At 40.4% G+C, this 19,046-nt stretch overlaps 2 protein-coding genes across 2 annotated transcripts in view; both read right to left on the bottom strand.

Moving 5' to 3' along the window:
• The window catches only part of LOC124114938, a 100,083-nt gene that overhangs the window by 33,350 nt on the left and 47,687 nt on the right, over positions 1-19,046 (bottom strand). The gene's annotated exons all lie outside the window — the stretch shown is intronic.
• Positions 7,856-14,880, bottom strand: LOC125377879. Its single transcript, XM_048391955.1, has 2 exons — positions 14,866-14,880; positions 7,856-8,333 (listed from the first exon to the last, which is right to left on the bottom strand). Exons 1-2 carry the CDS (start codon positions 14,868-14,870, stop codon positions 7,877-7,879), a joined length of 462 nt encoding a protein of 153 aa, XP_048247912.1. The 5' UTR covers positions 14,871-14,880; the 3' UTR covers positions 7,856-7,876.

Genomic DNA, 19,046 nt, shown 5'->3' with positions numbered 1-19,046 from the left:
AGTATAACATGAGGTCCGTATCCTACCTAGAACTAACTGCTTGTCTCAACCACAGTGTTATGAACTGATTTTAACAAACAAACGAAACGTCATATGCTATGTCGGATTGTCGGATTGTCTTGTTCACATCTTGCATGAACTATCTGCCATATAGCTGCCCGAAGTGTGTTTCGTTTCGTTTCGTTTTATTGCGTAGTGCCCACAGACAACCCCCATTTCAGACAAACCAGAATAGTCCCTAGTTCGATAGATAGATTAGTATCTGCAGTGAGAGTATGCAAAATTGCGTCATATTTTCGAATGAAATTGAAAAGTTCATTCACTCCGGAAACGACAGGAAAACATCTGACAATCTAACACTAATATCATCATTATTACTGGAGAAAGTGAGGAAAGTGCAGAAATCCTGCATACGTGTCAGTGTGCCTGTCCACTTTACCGGATTCCCATGATAGGAGACAATTAATTGATACACCATAACTTATATTGATTGATATACTGCTCAACATCAACATATTGTGTGTTATCCCACACGAATTTACGCTTTTCGAGTAAAATAAAACCTCATCACACATATATACAAAAGAAACAAATCATATATACGAGTTTTATTGGTAATAATATGGCTTCTCTCGTCTCAATACTATGATCAAACACGCTTTTACGGCGTCTGAAGTAGACAGCTTACTCCACGTGGTGTTGACATTGAGAAGATTTGATAAGCAGCCTATAACCACTGAGTATGAATGAAAACATATCCCCCCTGTTGTGACAACTATGTAACTGAATGACATGGCGATTCATAGCCGAAAATCCGGAAATCCGAAGTCCGTGATTTAGAGAAATGACAGCAATTTGTTGATTACATACGTCTGAGATTTACAGTGTGCCGGTAAATTGTACAAGGGAGTCCCCCCCCATCAGGTATGCATGTATAAACTGGGCTGGCTACATTGTGTTAGCTGTGTCACAATATCACACGCTGCGGATTCGAAGATGGGAAAATGATCATGGGGAATATTAGATCATGCTTGTCAGGATTTAGATATCGGGTAGGCCTCCTTTATCAACTGCAGTGCATGTGAAAGAGACGGCCATCACAGTGTGACACATATAAGGGTCATACTTCGTGTCATGCATGTTAAGTGTCGTGGGACATACAAGGAACTATTATATGTAAAGACATGACGCTACGGTGGTGTCAGGAATACAATGTTTGGTGACCTACGTGTAGTATGCTGATAATACGAGCATAAGGTAAGGATGTGCTGGGATCAGAGAGGGACGTCAGGGGTTGCATCATATGTTTCCAGTGCATGAATGTGTTCAATGTGTGCACATGTATATGTGAATGCAGGACTTTCTCAATATTGTTGATGTTTGTACATGTGAAAGACTGGTAAAGATGCGATTACTGTTATATATTAACGGCTATCAAAAATGTTTACAAGTATACAACCTTTGAGTTCCACACACCAAGGAATGTGTTTGAGTCTTTTGTTCTTTCCCGAGAATTGGCACGAAAGATAACCCATCCTTTCATATTAACCACCAGTGACCGGCACAGAGCGGTACAATGATTTCATTTGTGTTCAGCGTTTTCTTTTGCTTTCACTGAAGTTGAACACATTGAGCACATGCTTATGACATGCGTTAAGTCGAGATCTATTCCAATTACAGAACGGGTTTTATTTAAAGATGACGTAATTGAAGAATTGTATTCCATGAGGTCAAGTACGTGTGTTTCCAAATGTCATTCCTTTACAATGCCACACACCAACTGATGATAAACTGGTATTGAGAAAGGAACAAATGTCATATATAGTAACAGGATATATATATCGTTTCTTCACCTCGTGTGTGATATGATATGCGACGTTGACTGTAACCTACATGTAACAAATGTAGTAGAATTATAATTCTGTGTAGCTGACGATGGGTGGGTGCTTAGGTTTGGTCTGTGCAACGAAATTTATCTTTCCTGAGCGACTGAATAATAACATCAGCGAATCGAAGATTACATTTTCTGCATGCTACGTTTCACACTAATTATATAAGATACCGTCAGCATGCATGATTTACTGTCATCTGGGCTTCAGAGCTACACATTTTATCTGCCCTAGCTTAACATACATGTTCAGTTGTTTCACAGATATTCTACATATCAACAGCAATAGAAACGCTGTAGTGCAGCTCTAGCTGGAGACCACATTATTACAATTATCATCCCAGAGAGACATTATAGTTGAGCAATTGCTAATTATCCATCCGTCCTTCGAAACGACTAGTCACTCTGCCTCATATGAACACGGGGAAGAGAGAATGAGTGAAGGCTTTTAGCAATATTTTAGCAATATCACTGCGGTGGGCACCAGAAATGGGCTTCACACATTGAACCCATGTGAGGATTCGAACCCGGGTCTTAGGCGTGACGAGCGAACATTATAACCACTGGACTACCCTACCGCCCCTCACGCGGAAGAATGTGCAAGTGATAACTAATTGGGTTCTTCTGTCATTCGCAATCTGAAATTCCGGAAACTGAAATGGATGTAACGAACGAACTGTTAATAGAAATGTTGTTGATCATCACATTACCTGCGTTTGAAAGATGTTTTACAAGGCGTAGAAAGTCAACAATTAGAATGTATGTGAAATTATTGTCAACAAAATTCATGATACGTGGACCTTGCAGTGGACATTTGGAAGAGGTATGATAGTGTGTCCGTCTGTCCGTGTGGACGACTTGACTACAGCTGAAGAAGATCCAATCATGATTATAGTCCAATCATTGACATTTTCGTATTGCTGACACGTCTAACATCAAGTTCTGATCCATTCTATGGTCTTGTTCTTTCAGTTTTTAGGCTGCCGCTTACACATGTAGATAAGAGAGCAGTGACAACTTCACTGCTCTCTTATCTACATGTGTGAGCGGCATACTGAACCGCAGGTTCCTTTTGTGACCACACGTCAATTATCGACACTGCTGTGATGTTATTTCTTTATTATTGTTGGTCATAGTGTGTGACAACAAACTTAAAATGCACGATAAGAGGTATAACCCCCCACATAGGTCTATTATAATCTCTTTCACATACACACCATTTTGCCAAACTCCGCCTTTATATCAGTTTTGAAATCCGAAAATCCGAAATTCCTAAATCTTTGGTTGAAGCTATTGCGAGAGAGAGTGAGACGTTGTGTCCCCTCTCGTGCCGGGGCATCCCGCAGTGCTCACATATAGCCTAGAGTTTTTGATTTAGTCATACCAGTTGAACACACAGAGTGGTGTACGTCAGTGTCATATATGTATAGGCAGCATGGGGAATATTGCCTCGTGCTTCTCCGGACTTCAGTATCAGGTACGTCTTAATAACGCCCTTTTAGATCTGTTCATTAAGGTACACTAATGGTAGTAATATATGTACACATCATTTCTGTATGCTTAATAGTGGATATAAGGTAACGAAAATACTGTTCAAAGTCTTTATATACTCACTCCTGTTCCGGCAGACATTGTCTCTGTTTATCATTCCATATTCAGTATTATTGTGTGGAAGTTTATCATTCCATATTAAGTGTTATAGTGTGGAAGTTTATCATTCCATATTAAGTGTTATTGTGTGGAAGTTTATCATTCCATATAAAGTGTTATAGTGTGGAAGTTTCATCCCACCTGAAGAATAATACGGTATTTGAATTCAACGCCTTTCAGGAAATACTACAGCATATCATCTCAACACACAATTGATTGTGTATGATTTTCGTTCTAGAGAATGCACCAGTCAAGCAACGGGCTGATCGAACAGATCATAAGCAGAGGTGCGTTAAATTATAACTGCCATAATTTTGTGCGACATTCTTTATCATGATTTGATGATTTCATTTCAGAAATTTGGTAATATATGCCATATGTGTTCAGCATAACTTTCAACATATTTTGATCGTTATTATGATGACAAATATGTATATGGGACGATTTGTGCAACTTTTTTTTCTGTCAATTTGTATTGCTTATTTGGAATATCGGTGAGCATTGGAGATGAATAAAGGTTAATTCGATACCACATGTCAATCACACAAAACAGAAAGAAACCTGTTTATGTGAGCCTTTGTGGTAGAATTGGTGTTACATCAAGTAATACAGATTTCTGTGTAGGTTCAAAACGCTGTGTGAACGAGAGACTGAAGACTCCTGTAACTCCACGAGATCTCGGCCTTGTTGCGAGACATGTCGGGAATGGATTTGAGCACGTCGGGATTGAACTTGGCCTCAGCGTTGTGGCTATCCAACAGGGCAGAGTTGCACACCCATGTTCAATGTATATGCAGATCTTGATTATGCTCACTAAATGGAAGCAGTGGAATGGAAATTCGGCCACCTATCTGGACCTGGTCAAAGCACTATGGACATGTAAAGAGAGATGCACGATCGAATGGGAGGACATTCTCAACATCCTGCAGTGACGATCCTCCTTGTCAGTGTAATTGCACCTTGGTAGAAGAAATATTATATAAATATGAAAACAAACTGTGTTTTTATCATTTCGACCATACGTTTTTACCTTGTTCCGAAATATTGTAATCTCAGGTCTACTATACAGCAATCAGTAAACAGGGTCATATCATCAGTCATCATGTTTGGAAAATAAATATATTTATCAAATTACAGTTTCTTTGTGTTTTCTGCATTTGCAAGTTTACCCTAAGAACACGTGGAGTCAGATTGTACCAATGGCGGCTCCTACACGTGGAGTCAGATTGTACCAATGGCGACTCCTACCGGTTGGGCAGGACATGCGTGCACTTTCACAAGACGTGGTGTCATCAGTGATTATCAGTTATCCATTCCTATAGTTTTCCCCCCCCATTTTGCCTTATGCGCCCAATGGAATGTGTTTCGGTAGATAATCAAGACTGGTTATTCTCTGGCGTTGTATATTTATTAAGTTTAGAATGCTACGGATTGGGGCTTTCATGGGAAATATGTCCCGGAAATAATGAAAGTTCATAGTGATGCTTTTAATAAAGTCAGAATCGTAAAATGGAGTCGGCTTTCTACAGAGATTTCTTGTGATTATGCAAAGGGTTTTGTCGCTCTTATCCATACAAACATCTCTGACGAATTCAAATACCTCCACCTCGCAGTGATAATGATAAATTACTCAGAAATTCACAAACTTTCTAAATTGAATTGAATAAAAAACTGATTATTCAAGTAATCAGAACATTTTCGTAATTCGTAATTCGATCCCAGTGCTATACAACCTTCATATTGTACATCGTTTCAAATATTCAAACCGTCCCTCTGTTTATATCACCAGAAATAGCATAAGTAAGCGTAAACGTTTTCTCTCCCTTTCACACAACCTGAACAATAGGTTACAGGTACAATGGTTGTGGTGATCAAAAGATCAAAGTTTCATGTACATGAAATGAAGAACAAATTTGCTTCATGGTATGATTTAAAACAGGAAAATACTATTTCCATTTTGGAAAATGAGTTCAACACAAAACACAACATTTAAAGCCGTTTAAAAATCAGTGCACTTCATTTCATTATACCTTTCGTCATTATTACGTACATTTGCCACATTCAGAAAACAAAGTCATTTTAGCCCAGTACGAGCAGCTACAGATGATGCTTCTATTGACAATACGCCTGTAAGCATTTTACCCACAGTATCCAGGTCTCGTCAGGATAACTTCCGTACTTTTCAAATGCTAACGTAATATCTGAAAACAGAGTTGCCTCCCTTTGACCAGCTACTGTAAACGTGGTATGCATTATTAAACCCTATCTATCCCTGACATTGTCTACAATTGACTTTGTTGACAGGATAATGTTTGTAACGGCGTTGGTAGTACAGCTTGCGATAACATGTAATTGAAATGAAATCTTGATAATTTGAGATCGGCAAGGGACAATCACCATGTTTCTTCAATATCGGGTGTGAGTGGGGCTGAATCTAATTTCCTTTCTAATTAAATCTCCAGAGTGTGTGAGTGAGTGAGTTGGGTTCAACGCTGCTTTTAACAGTATTACAGTTATATCACGGCGTGTCAGCTTAATGTGAGAGGAAAGCCCGAAGTGATGCAGGTCTCAGACGTTTACCGCTTCGGTGAAACCCAAGAGGACGGGTATGGTGCTGACAAACCTAGAAACATAATCTGGGCGAACCGGGATTCGAACCCAGGATCACAGGTGTCTGGCGTGCCCAAGGGACGCAACTCTACAAAGCAAAAGGCGGCGCCCTAGACGACTGGGCCACCGTACCCCGAAAATCTGCAGGTTTAACGTTGCGTTCAAGAATTCTGCTCTTATATGAAGTAACGTGCATGCACGCGTGTGTGTATATGTATGTGTGTCTGCTCATGTCGTTTTTACAGAACAAGCCACTGATACACCATACCGAAGTTTTAACATGAATACCCCACTCTGACACAATATACTGACCACAAATTGACCAGTCTTATCCCCTTAATGCTGAGCGCCAGGCGGGGTAACAAGAGCACCATATTTTAACGTCACTGGGCAGATACTCTCTCCCTTTACGCAGATGCTTAACGAAGTTCAGGTGTGGTATATATACCCTCAATATACAGTTATACAGACACTCCAAAGATAATGATGTTTTAACATAGATGTGTCCTTTCTGCAAATGTAACCAAGAAAATGAATACCATGTTTTATTGATATTTCCAGTATATGAGGATATAAGAATCAAATACCTGCCTAACTATTATTATACGTATCCATCACGAAGAAAATTTGTACAGTTAATGAACAGCAAAAATAGCCACATTCTTCTCAGACTTGCAGTTTGTGTTTATAAGATATTTGAAAGAAGGATAATACATTGAATATAAATAAAACTGTGTACACCATATTTAGCTACAATCTAATCTAAAGTGGTGCTTCACGACGAATCGTTTTACAAAAACAGTCATTATATTCCTGAATATGAGGTCACCGTGAACGTACTTTAAAGTCTATATTGCAACAGGTTACATGGCTTCGTTTTGGGAGTGAGACTTCACAACTCTGACACTGGAAATGGTGCAGAAACAAATCAAAGTGACAATACCGACTATGATAGAAAGACACCCACGTGTTCCTGCAAGTACATATTTTACACAGCGACATGTAGCTGCAAACATTCATTGTGTACGTCAATCTTAACTCACTCCCGTAATTTCAACAAAATACTTTGCTTTAAGAAAGTTTGGAACACACTGAAATCTGCATATGTTCAGTTATAAACATTTGTAAGAAACTGTTATGTAATCTTCTAAACATTAAAGTTAGCCATGTTCCTAGAATTTGTAACGTACAATGGTTTTTTTTATGGAATCGAGATGCAAACAGAAACGTCAAAACTACATTGACACAAATCACCGAAATGGTAAACGTCTGAGACCTGCATCACTTCGGGCTTTCCTCCCACATTAAGCTGTCACGCAGTGATATAACTTGAAAACTGTTAAAAGCAGCGTTAAATCCAACTCACACACTCACTCGATTCAACTTAACACAATGCCTAAGGAAAGTTCGGTTCACACTGAAATACGCATATGTCCAGTTAGGAACATTTGAAAGAATCTATTATGTAATCCTCTAAGCAATATAGAGGATTTTTTCGTCATGAAGTTAGCTATGGTCCTAGCATCTGTAGAGTAAAATGTTTGCTTTTTATGGAATTGATATGCTAACCGAAACATCAATGCTACATCGACACAAGTGACAAATAACTCGTTTTTTTCTGCAAACCAAATTCGGACGACTGACTCCTGAAGGAGGTTGTAAAACTGTATATGTATACTGTATCACTGTACACCATACTATCAATGATAACTCCTTTCTAGACCACTTTTAGAGCTGCTGCAGCTCTATCTTTTCCCCAGACTCAGTGTAGTGAATGATGACATTCTCAGAATTACTAGTGTTATCTGAACTAGGCACTGTGTCACCAACTACTGGAGCATGGACACAGGTGGGAACATGACTTGAGTTTCCATATATAGCTTCTGTTCTTTGATTGGGTGAACGTATCTCCATGCGTGCAGGATCTGTATGGAGGTTGTTAAGATTTCCGTCTATATGATATGGTTGGGATGACTGCAAAGCGATCTCTTCAATAACACTTTGTCTGTCTGTGGAAACTGCTTGTCCCAGTTGACTCGGAACATAAACCCCTGGCAATTCTATTGATGCGTGGTTCACGGGGCACGTTGATGTTGGTGGTGTGGATGTAAGCAAACCGCCATTGTTATAGCTTCCATGTGGAACTGACGATGATTTCATAAGAAACTGGCCATCGGTTGTCACCCTGAAACAATACCACATGCACTTGACACAACATTTCAGAGAAAATAGGACTTAATCAAAATAGTGATGCTATTGTGACATATAATACAAAATCAAGATGTAAAAGCCTCCAGCGAAATCATTCAATAGTATACACAGTGAAGCCTAATTAAGTTCAAATATTGGTTAACATAATTTCAGCGTTTTTGCAAGTCCCCGTTGACATATGTAGCCCATGGAAAATAAGGTTTCCCTTGGAACAAATAGCAATAAAGTTCATCTCACCACAATGCATGTCTACAAGGTCCCCAAAACAACATACTTAAAGTCCCAAGCAATCCCAGTTTGGGAAATATGTCTAATTTACATAATCCAATATGGCAACAAACTGTCAATAGTATTTTCAACATTTCAGATGAGGTTCAATGTTTTGATGAAAAACAGCATTTGTTCTGTTGCAAAATAGTCATATTATGGTTTTAAAATGATATTCACAACTATTGATCGTTTTCGACTATTGACAAATCTATAAAACATCAAGATGGCCGGCAATTTCAAGATGGCCGACACTTTCCTAAATATGAGTTTAGACTGTTGAAGATTTATATCTGAAACAGTGTGCTTGGACGCATGTGCATAAAACTTGTCACACTAACTGACTGGCCCAAAATTCCAAGATGACCTCCAAGACATGGACAGACATTCAATATCAATACACTGTTGGTCTCTCATGACATATTTGATTGATTGATTTGGGACTTTTAGTATGTTGTTTGGGGGGCCTTATAGAAATGCTCTGTCTATATTCTTAGATAAATGATAGATATTTTGATAAATGTCTGATGGTACTGTCCTCTTCGAGGTCTCATATGATTTCGTAGGGTTTCAAAACTGTTCTGCAAAACAGCGTATACAATATATGTGTTTGGGTTGTCAACTAAAGCATCATTTCCACATTGCTCTTACCTATCTATAATTGTACCATGGTTGGTTGTCAGGTCATGTATATTTGTTGCCTCAGTTATAATCCTTGCAATATCATTGTGATGTTGTGCCTCTGCTTTTTGTAAAGCAGTTTCTTCTTTATCGTCTTTCTCATCCACATTTGCCTTGTTCTGTAATAACACCTCCACAACCTCCCTATGTCCCTGGCTGGCTGCATGATGTAGAGGTGTGCCGCCTTCCTTATCTTTCTCATAAACATTTGCCTTTTTCTGTAATAACACTTCCACAACCTCCCTGTGCCCCTGCCAGGCTGCATCATGTAGAGGTGTGCTGCCATTAACACGTTTCTCATAAACATTTGCCTTGTTCTGTAATAACATCTCCACAACCTCCCTATGTCCCTGGTAGGCTGCAAGATGTAGAGGTGTGCTGCCATCATCACGTTTCTCATCCACATTTGCCTTGTTCTGTAATAACACCTCCACAACCTCCCTATGTCCCTGGTAGGCTGCATGATGTAGAGGTGTGCGGCCTTCCTTATCTTTCTCATAAACATTTGCCTTTTTCTGTAATAACACTTCCACAACCTCCCTGTGCCCCTGCCAGGCTGCATCATGTAGAGGTGTGCTGCCATTAACACGTTTCTCATAAACATTTGCCTTGTTCTGTAATAACATCTCCACAACCTCCCTATGTCCCTGGTAGGCTGCAAGATGTAGAGGTGTGCTGCCATCATCACGTTTCTCATCCACATTTGCCTTGTTCTGTAATAACACCTCCACAACCTCCCTGTGCCCCTGCCAGGCTGCATCATGTAGAGGTGTGCTGCCATTAACACGTTTCTCATAAACATTTGCCTTGTTCTGTAATAACACCTCCACAACCTCCCTATGCCCCTGCCAGGCTGCATCATGTAGAGGTGTGCTGCCATTAACACGTTTCTCATAAACATTTGCCTTGTTCTGTAATAACACCTCCACAACCTCCCTATGTCCCTGGCTGGCTGCATCATGTAGAGGTGTGCCGCCTTCCTTATCTTTCTCATTCACATTTGCCTTGTTCTGTAATAACACCTCCACGACCTCCCTATGTCCTTGCCAGGCTGCATGATGTAGAGGTGTGCCGCCTTCCTTATCTTTCTCATAAACATTTGCCTTGTTCTGTAATAACACCTCCACAACCTCCCTATGTCCCTGGCTGGCTGCAAGATGTAGAGGTGTGCCGCCTTCCTTATCTTTCTCATAAACATTTGCCTTGTTCTGTAATAACACCTCCACAACCTCCCTGTGCCCCTGCCAGGCTGCATCATGTAGAGGTGTGCCGCCTTCCTTATCTTTCTCATTCACATTTGCCTTGTTCTGTAATAACACCTCCACACCACCCTATGTCCCTGGTAGGCTGCAAGATGTAGAGGTGTGCGGCCATCATCACGTTTCTCATAAACATTTGCCTTGTTCTGTAATAACACCTCCACAACCTCCCTGTGCCCCTGCCAGGCTGCATCATGTAGAGGTGTGCTGCCATTAACACGTTTCTCATAAACATTTGCCTTGTTCTGTAATAACACCTCCACAACCTCCCTGTGCCCCTGCCAGGCTGCATCATGTAGAGGTGTGCGGCCAGCATTATCTTTCACATGAATTATTCCCTTGTTCTGTAATAACATTGTAACAACTTCTGCGTTTCCATATATACATGCCAAATGAAGCCCAGTTTCACCCTTCTTGTTTTGCTCACCAATGTCCACTCGTTCCTGTAACAGATAGCTTACAATGCTAACATTTCCAACTGCACATGCGTAATGTAAAGGTGTTGATCCTTCAGGGCCTTTTATATTGACATTCAGTTTTCCAATTTTTGTAATTGTATCCATGGTATCTTTGCCCTTTAGACACAAGGATGCAAAATGTACATATGTATTCTTTCTTGACCTGTATTTCTTCTTGCTCATCTTTATCAAATGTGACAATCTGGAAGCCACTGCAGACAACCCACCCATACAGGCAAAAGTGAACATTTACCAAACTTTACTCCCAGATCATCTGCAACTGCCAACTGCAGTTTAATGATAAGAGGTCTTGGGAGTTTGGGTAGTGTCATCCACAACTTATCCAACTTCCAGTTTTTATTGGAAAACAGGTAATCGAAGTTGGCTAAACTATTCCCAAAGCAACTTCCAAACAAAGCTTCCTTTCTGTTCTCTGCATTCATTTGAACACTGAACAATGCTCTCCTCAACAAATGTGAGTTGTCTGTGATGCTCGCCCAAAACAGAAAGGAATATCCATGTACAATGTCATTATTTGACAATACTTTCAACAGTACACAACTGTCCTTGTTCATATTATGCAACAATTTCTCCCAAACCATATCAACAAATGTCTCTACCTTGAATAGGGAATGCATGCACACAAAGGCAAACTTTCTGCCGTGTAAAGCTGTAGCAAACCGCTTCGCTACAATATGCAGATCATCATGTTTCAATTCGAGGTTGAAAGACACATTTAGTTGTTCGTCTTCAGTTGGATCATCTCTAAATGTCACATAACGAAATATGAACTCGATATCCATCCTTTCAACCAACTGCCTAACATCACGTAGCAGTATTTCTCTTAGCTTTATTGCTACTTTATGATTTCTTATTCTATATGAGCCTGCTTCATGATGGAGACAGCATCCCGTCAATTGGGATAGAATATGTTTCATCACATTTTCAGTGTATTCTTCTTCATTGATGTCAAAAGCCTTAAGTGCCCAAACAATATATTTTTTGTAGGTTTCTCTTTCCACGCGAGTCCCTGTGTCAGACCCTGCCCATAGCATCCTCTCCTCCAGGTTATTCTCCGCCAAAGCAACCACTAACAAGCACGCCATCTTCTGCTTATGCAACAGGTGCTGATCCAAACATGGGTGGTCATCAGTATCTGTAAAAACAAATACCGTTTGTATGAAAGGAGTATACACCATTGCATATATAGATCTAAAGTATAATACCTTCCGTAACGCCTTACAATTACGTTACATAGTAATGATCTCCAGAATGCATACTTTCATCACTGGCGATAGCACAGTCGGTTCCTTCATGAATAGTTGGACCTCCTTGTTCTGTTGTCATTGAACAGCTATTTTCCAGTACATCTGTTGTCCCCAGCATGGAAGTTTGAATTTTGTGTTTGTCATTACCGAGTCCATCAACTGCCATGATGTGATTTCCTCCACCTTGCATATCTCCCTTGACCTTGGCATACTGTAGTATCCTCTGAAGTACATACAGCCTGTATTTCTCAACGTGACAGTTCCTCATGATGCCTGGAGACTTCTCCGAGAAAATTGCATCAGCAGCCTGAGAATATGAAAGTTAGAAATGAAAAGCTATCTTTCATACGTGGTTATTGAGACACATGTTGCCTTTCATATAAAAAACATAGCTTCAAACCAACCTACCATCAGAACGAATATCCCACAGCTGTGTCCATCAGACTGTTCTATCACTGGGTACTGTTTCTTCATCCATAACTTGCTCCCTTCCTTAGACGTAGATTTCAAGTAGTTTACAAAGAGCCTGAGGAATACATGTATATTACTCGATGGCGATAAAGTCTTCAACTCATGTGGACTGGTGTTAAAGTAAAGGTAGAAAAGAAGGTAAATACAGCAGTGCCTAAAATATCCTGTCCTGGCATTTCTGATGTTCTCTCCTGCTTTGTCCATAATTAGGTTTTATGTTAGCAAATACAGATGTTATGGTTTAAATGAATGAGTGACATAACTGTATTTATGGCGTTTAAATCATTCACACAGTGTACCAATTTGGGGAACTGGGTAACCCTGTGAACAGATTGTTCTATATCTTCTACCCAAAAGTAAAAGCTACAAATGTGGGTGTATCGAACATTTTTCGATGGATCTTTTTTACATTCATGTTTGTTTTTGAGAAATCAACATTTCAACATTTCAAATTGGATAGCTTGGTTTTAACATTTATAATGTGCAGCCACACGTCCTGTCTTTTATCTACCTCTAGTGTTGTACAAATGGGTGTTCTACATATAAGGCGGGTTTAGAATTGACCACGCCCACTGTTCTGTCTACCTACCTCCAGTGTTGTACAACCTTGTCCTCCACATCTAAGGAGGGTTTAGAATTAACCACGCCCACTGTTCCATCCTTGACATTAGCCACCAGTAGCACCCAATGTTGATTACGTGGCATGTTCACTGGCATTAAGATCCACGTGTAGTTTGTCAAATTTTCCTGTAAGTTCAAAAACAAATGCCTTTCCGGTGTACGATCAATATATCAAGAAACACGTGCTTCACATAAGCTGGATATGATGCAGTAACAGAGATATTAGTGAATTGGTATCATGAACTTGGAACTTAGAACTTCTAAAGACCCCTCTCTGACAACCAGATTTTCACTTCGTAAAGTAATATGTAGCAAGACGAATATGTTCTTGTGCAATATCTGCTTTTGCAACTGCATATTGAAAACGAATAGCATTATGGGATCAATGGGGTTACTGGCTTTGACTCAATTGAAACCCATTGCAGCATATGGTCGCTTCGTGCGCACAATTGCAAGTGATAACTTCTAGCATACTGAATACGCAATCATGGCATAGACGAATCATATGTTATCACAAAAAATATACAATTACTGCAAAATATCTTTCGAGTCTTGACCTTGTTCATGGTAGGGTGGACATGCAATGGTGCACTCGGAATGAAAGAATTATAAGAAATATAAAAATCTCACGTCACTCACATCTTTCCCCCTTATTCTGTCTGTGTACTGTCCTGCCTCCCACAGTAGGATTGTCTCTGTAGGCAGCACCAGACAGTGGAAGCTGACACGGGAACACCACTCTCCCTCCAGGAGGTGCAGGTATGAGTCCATGATCTAGACAGGAAAGAGTTCATTTATTAGAATGTTTATTATACTGTTTAATCGCCCAATGCTTTCGCTTCAAACGGAACGCTTGTAATTTCAAATCAAAGCAGGATCCGCTGCACATCACATATTCATCATGAAGAGAATATATCGGCTGTTAGCAATGACTGACAATTTGACTCGTGATGTACTAGATTTTGTGTACAATGCCCATTGCAGGTGAGTAGTGTCATCATTGCAGAATCGAGATGCATTGCAATGAGTTGATAATTAGCACCATTATATGAATTGATAGTTAACTAATACTGGTGTAAAAAGAAGAAACCGCCAAAAATTACTGTATTAATCTTAAGATGGGGTTTCAGTGGTCCAAGGCGCCGCATTTCGCTATGCAGATTCACCATGGGAATCAACAAAGTGGTTAACGTCAAAGATGTGCATCACTTTCTTCATAACTTAATCCAACGCACCATGACACTACTGTCAAAAAGAGGCGTTTAACCAAACTCAAGCTCTAGCTCGCCTACCTCAAGGCACTATCAATGAGTATTAGGTGACTGAACCACTCACCACCCTCACGCCCCCAGTTAATATCTAATACTGACATCATTTGATGAAATCGAAGGCCTCTCATGTTCTATGAAATGATTTTCTTGGATGGTTAACTAGGCACGTAGTTTGTGTGATTGTGTAAATATTGCAGGTGGACAACTTACTTCATCTGTCAGCCACTCGTTGGTTTCCAGGCGAGACAGAACATCTCCTCTGATGATGTAGCAGCCAACTGTGTATGTACAGTCACGTGACAGGGGGACGTCCTCTTGTACATGCTGCAGGTGTGAAGGAGGATCCTTCAGTGTTTTTCACAAAGTCCTGTACTTCAGTCCTGGTATGGCATGCTCCAACAAGTACTGCTGCGATGAGCTTTATGTAAACTGACAGGTCTTGGTTCCAGCTCAGACCGTCAGTATTAACAGCACATTTAACCCAGTTCCTTGCTTTTATTGAATCTAGATTCCAGTTTTTGTCGACCTCTTCAATGTGTGACAAGCACGGATTGCCTTTGTTGGTACAGTCCTTGTTCCAGAACCTAGATGATGCTAGGACTTGTTGCACGACCTTTATCACATCACGATTTCTTTCTACTTCTTCTAGAAACGTGTACAGATAAGAAAAGTGTGTGTTATTGACACAGGTTACAACTGTGTGGTCATTTTCAACTTGAGGCTGCAAACGAGGTTTCTTGACAGGGGAGCCTGACGTTGTACCTAAATATTCAATGTCATCATCACTTCTATGATCTCCTGTCCCGCAGCGTTTCTGATTTGTGCCGTGATCATTCTTTGTTTCTGTCTCTGACACCTTTGCTCCATTCAATGTTACACCTAGAATAGTGTTTGATTTACCGTTGTCTTCCAATCCTGTCGGTGATGAATGATCTTCAGGGTCCAGGTTGGAGTTACTGTTCTCCGTGACACCTGACTGCACAGCTCCACCAGTTGATTCTACTTTCCTACATTTACTGTCACCTGAGGTATTAACTGTCTGTTGACCACGCTTCTTGCGTTGTGGAGCAGGCTGTGCTTGTGTGTGGTCCCCGATATATTGCACTAGGATGTGTTTCAGAGGCTGGTTGTACAGATACGATGCTTCTCTGACAAAGGCCCTTGTTGTTGTCTTGTCCTCGGTGTAAGCCTTGTGGTACTGCTTCACTATGACTGGACTCGAGCCAGGCTGCTTCCGGGTTCCATCACTTCGGAAGTGATATTTGTCATCCTTCCAGATATCTGCAAATAGAAATTAACATCATAACATTGCAAACAATGTTGTAATCCTGAAGATGAACTATCCCTCAAAAAGCTTTGTTTGTTAGTGTGTCACCTGTGATGTAGATGTTAATTAATAAAACTGTGAACAGTCAATAGTGTAACATAACTCTAAAATCAACCCACCTTAATGCCAAATCAGCTGTAAGGTCATGCATAAATATGTTGTATTAGAGGTTGTGATGATAAATACCATGTCCTTTTCTCCTTCCCTGAGATGCAACACGATACTTGATTCTTGTTTAGCCCATATTGATTAATCCAACAATGGATTTTCTACAAGTTGACATCAAACAATGTTCATTATTTAAGTACACAATTGTTGTAGAGGGGATGGAAAGAGTAAATAGAAAAACAAAGATAGAACATAAGTAAAAGAAGTCGTTTTGATGATGATACAGACAAATAAACTTAATTCACGTAGTCACTTATTTGCACGACAATCACTTGTCAACAATGTTAGCGAACATAAAAGCGGTTATCACAGGGCTGTAAAAGGAAGCTGATACCAGGGCAGGGTGACCCCGACGTCAAGCAGACTATTACTGATAACGTACATGTATATGAATGTGGCTTTGAGGACATTGGTCATGTGTACTTAACAACCCCAATGAATTCAAATTGTGTAATAAATAATATCAGCTTTCCATGAAATATTAACATTGTTCATATGTATTAATCCCTGACCCGCTGTATATTAAGCCTGAACACAACTGCCTCACCTTCTCTCATTCCCGAGGTAATCTTATAGAGGTACACCTCCCCTCCCTGGGGTGGGGGTGTAGGGGGGGGGGTGGGGTGGGGGGGGGGGGGGGGGGGTGGGGGGGGGTGGGGGGGGGGGGCAGTCTGGATGGTCTTGCTCTCATCTGGACTCCTCAGAATGTTAACAATCTCCTCCACTTTAAGGGCTGAGGTTCTCCCTGTCAGGTAAGGCTCGGGTGGTTTCGGATTAGGCGCCATTTTGTAAAGTTATTAATAGTGACATGAGTCACACAGGCGTGATAAATAATCGGTTGTTCACTTGAACCTGTAGATGACAAAAGGTTATATTCTGAACTACACCCAAGCATGAATATTCATTATGTACCCTGTATTTGTCTACGCATCAGTGTTGGTCTTGTTATAACGCCTCAGGGCTTCATAAACGTCTCTCCTTGTACCGCAGGGGACGTTCTGTTATTGGTTTGTTGTTCTGTGTGTGGCTTGCGGGGAAAATAAAGCGAGTCTGTCCGGAGAGCGGAAAATAGGTGGTTCGAGCCCCGGCCGCGTTTTACCAAACGATGTTAAATGATGATATTTGTTATTACCCTGCATTATTTCTGCAGTACACTGTGTGACCATATTTCAAGATGAGCATTGTACATGTCCGAGTAACAATCCAAAAAAGCGTCAGTCTTCGTGATCAGGTGAATCCACTTAATATACATACTTTATTGTGGTTTCAAATCAGGTCTTGATCAAAATATAACATAATATTACAAATTACAATATTGTTGTCTGGCAACATGAGTAGAGAAATGTTACTCAGTTAGAAACCTATTGTTTTCAAAGGTTTCTGATATTGTAACAATGACCTCTGTTGATCTTTATTGCCTGGTTCAACCTATGCTCACTGAGAGAATGAGTGAGTGAGTATGGTTTTACGCCGCTTTAGCAATATTCCAGCAATATCACGGCGGGGGACACCAGAAATTGGCTTCACACATTGTACTCCACGTCGCCGAGGATGTTTTTTAACAATTTTCATAACCTGTACCCCAACTTACACAGATAATTATAATTAATAATGTCTTCCTCCGTTGAAGTATCCCAGTATTGTCATTGTTCTAAAGTTGAAATTTGGTTGATCTGAGTTTGCTTACTTGAAAAACATTGTATCAATATTGTTTCAACTCTGTTCGATATTGATATCATCCATAACAATTTTGTCTTAGATATTGAAATTGTTTCAATCTGACTTTCAAAAATGAAAAGTAAACTAAAAATCAATATTTCATAAAACATTTCACAGGTTGTTTATGAAATATGTGTTTTTGTTGTTAGTTGGAGTCAATATATTTAGACTCAAGACGTTTTAGACCAAACGATAATGATTAAGTAAGACTCGGAAGGGAAAGACTAGTAAAGTTGAATGAAGCCAAGGCAAATTTAGTTGTACCAGATGATTCTGCACCCATGTATTTAGGGGCTAAAACAAGGACTGGTCGGCTCGGAGTCAGTATACTGTGTCTGAGTGGGGTATTCATGTTAAACTGCGGCATGGTATCTCAGTGAACTAGCACTATAAATCGGCATCAGTCCGGACTAGTACAAGCAGCCACACACACACACGTACATGCACGTCGCTATATAAGTGCAATAATCTTGGACGCGACGTTAAACCCAATTTCACCTCACCTCATCGTTAAAACATGACCAGGTCAGGCTATGTGGATACTTTAAGGTCACTGTGAACCCAGTGCTGCTGACTCATTCAATGGGAAGGTAGACCTTAATTTTTACGAAGATAGACCTGAAGGGAAGGGAAATTGGGTTTAAGGTCACGTCTAAGTTTAGTGCACTTATATAGCGACGTGCACGGACCTTCCGCTCTCCGTGTGGATGCTCTATCACTAGACCACGGAGGCGGTCTAGTGATAGGGCCGTGTGGCAGAAGTATTGTTTTAGTGCAGCGTTAGGTGAGTAGGAGGTTGTACAGATACAGCAGGGCATGTTTACCCTTTCGTGAGGACCTGGTGTCATACCTGATTGATTTGGTCTCTGATCATTTGCACAATTTTGCATTTACACGCTGTGGAACCTGTTTCGGCACATACGAGAGACTGTTATTCTCTGGCTTAGACGATTTGAATTAAAAGGTAAGTGGGTAAATTGCGGTGGGTGACAGGGTGGACAGGGTTGACCAGATGGATGTAGATCTCGATCGTTCGTTCGTTTGTTGTTTAAAGTCACACTCAGCAATATTCCAGCTTTATAACGGCGGTCTGTAAACAATCGCGTTATGAAGCCAAGTATCTAGGTAGTTTACACTTGGGAAACTCTAAAACGTTGAAATAGCGAGTAACAATACT

This window comes from Haliotis rufescens, unplaced genomic scaffold (assembly GCF_023055435.1).
Source record: "Haliotis rufescens isolate VD_foot unplaced genomic scaffold, xgHalRufe1.0.p SCAF_103, whole genome shotgun sequence".
In the NCBI taxonomy this organism is placed as follows: domain Eukaryota; kingdom Metazoa; phylum Mollusca; class Gastropoda; order Lepetellida; family Haliotidae; genus Haliotis; species Haliotis rufescens.
This window is presented reverse-complemented; position numbering and strand designations above follow the sequence as displayed.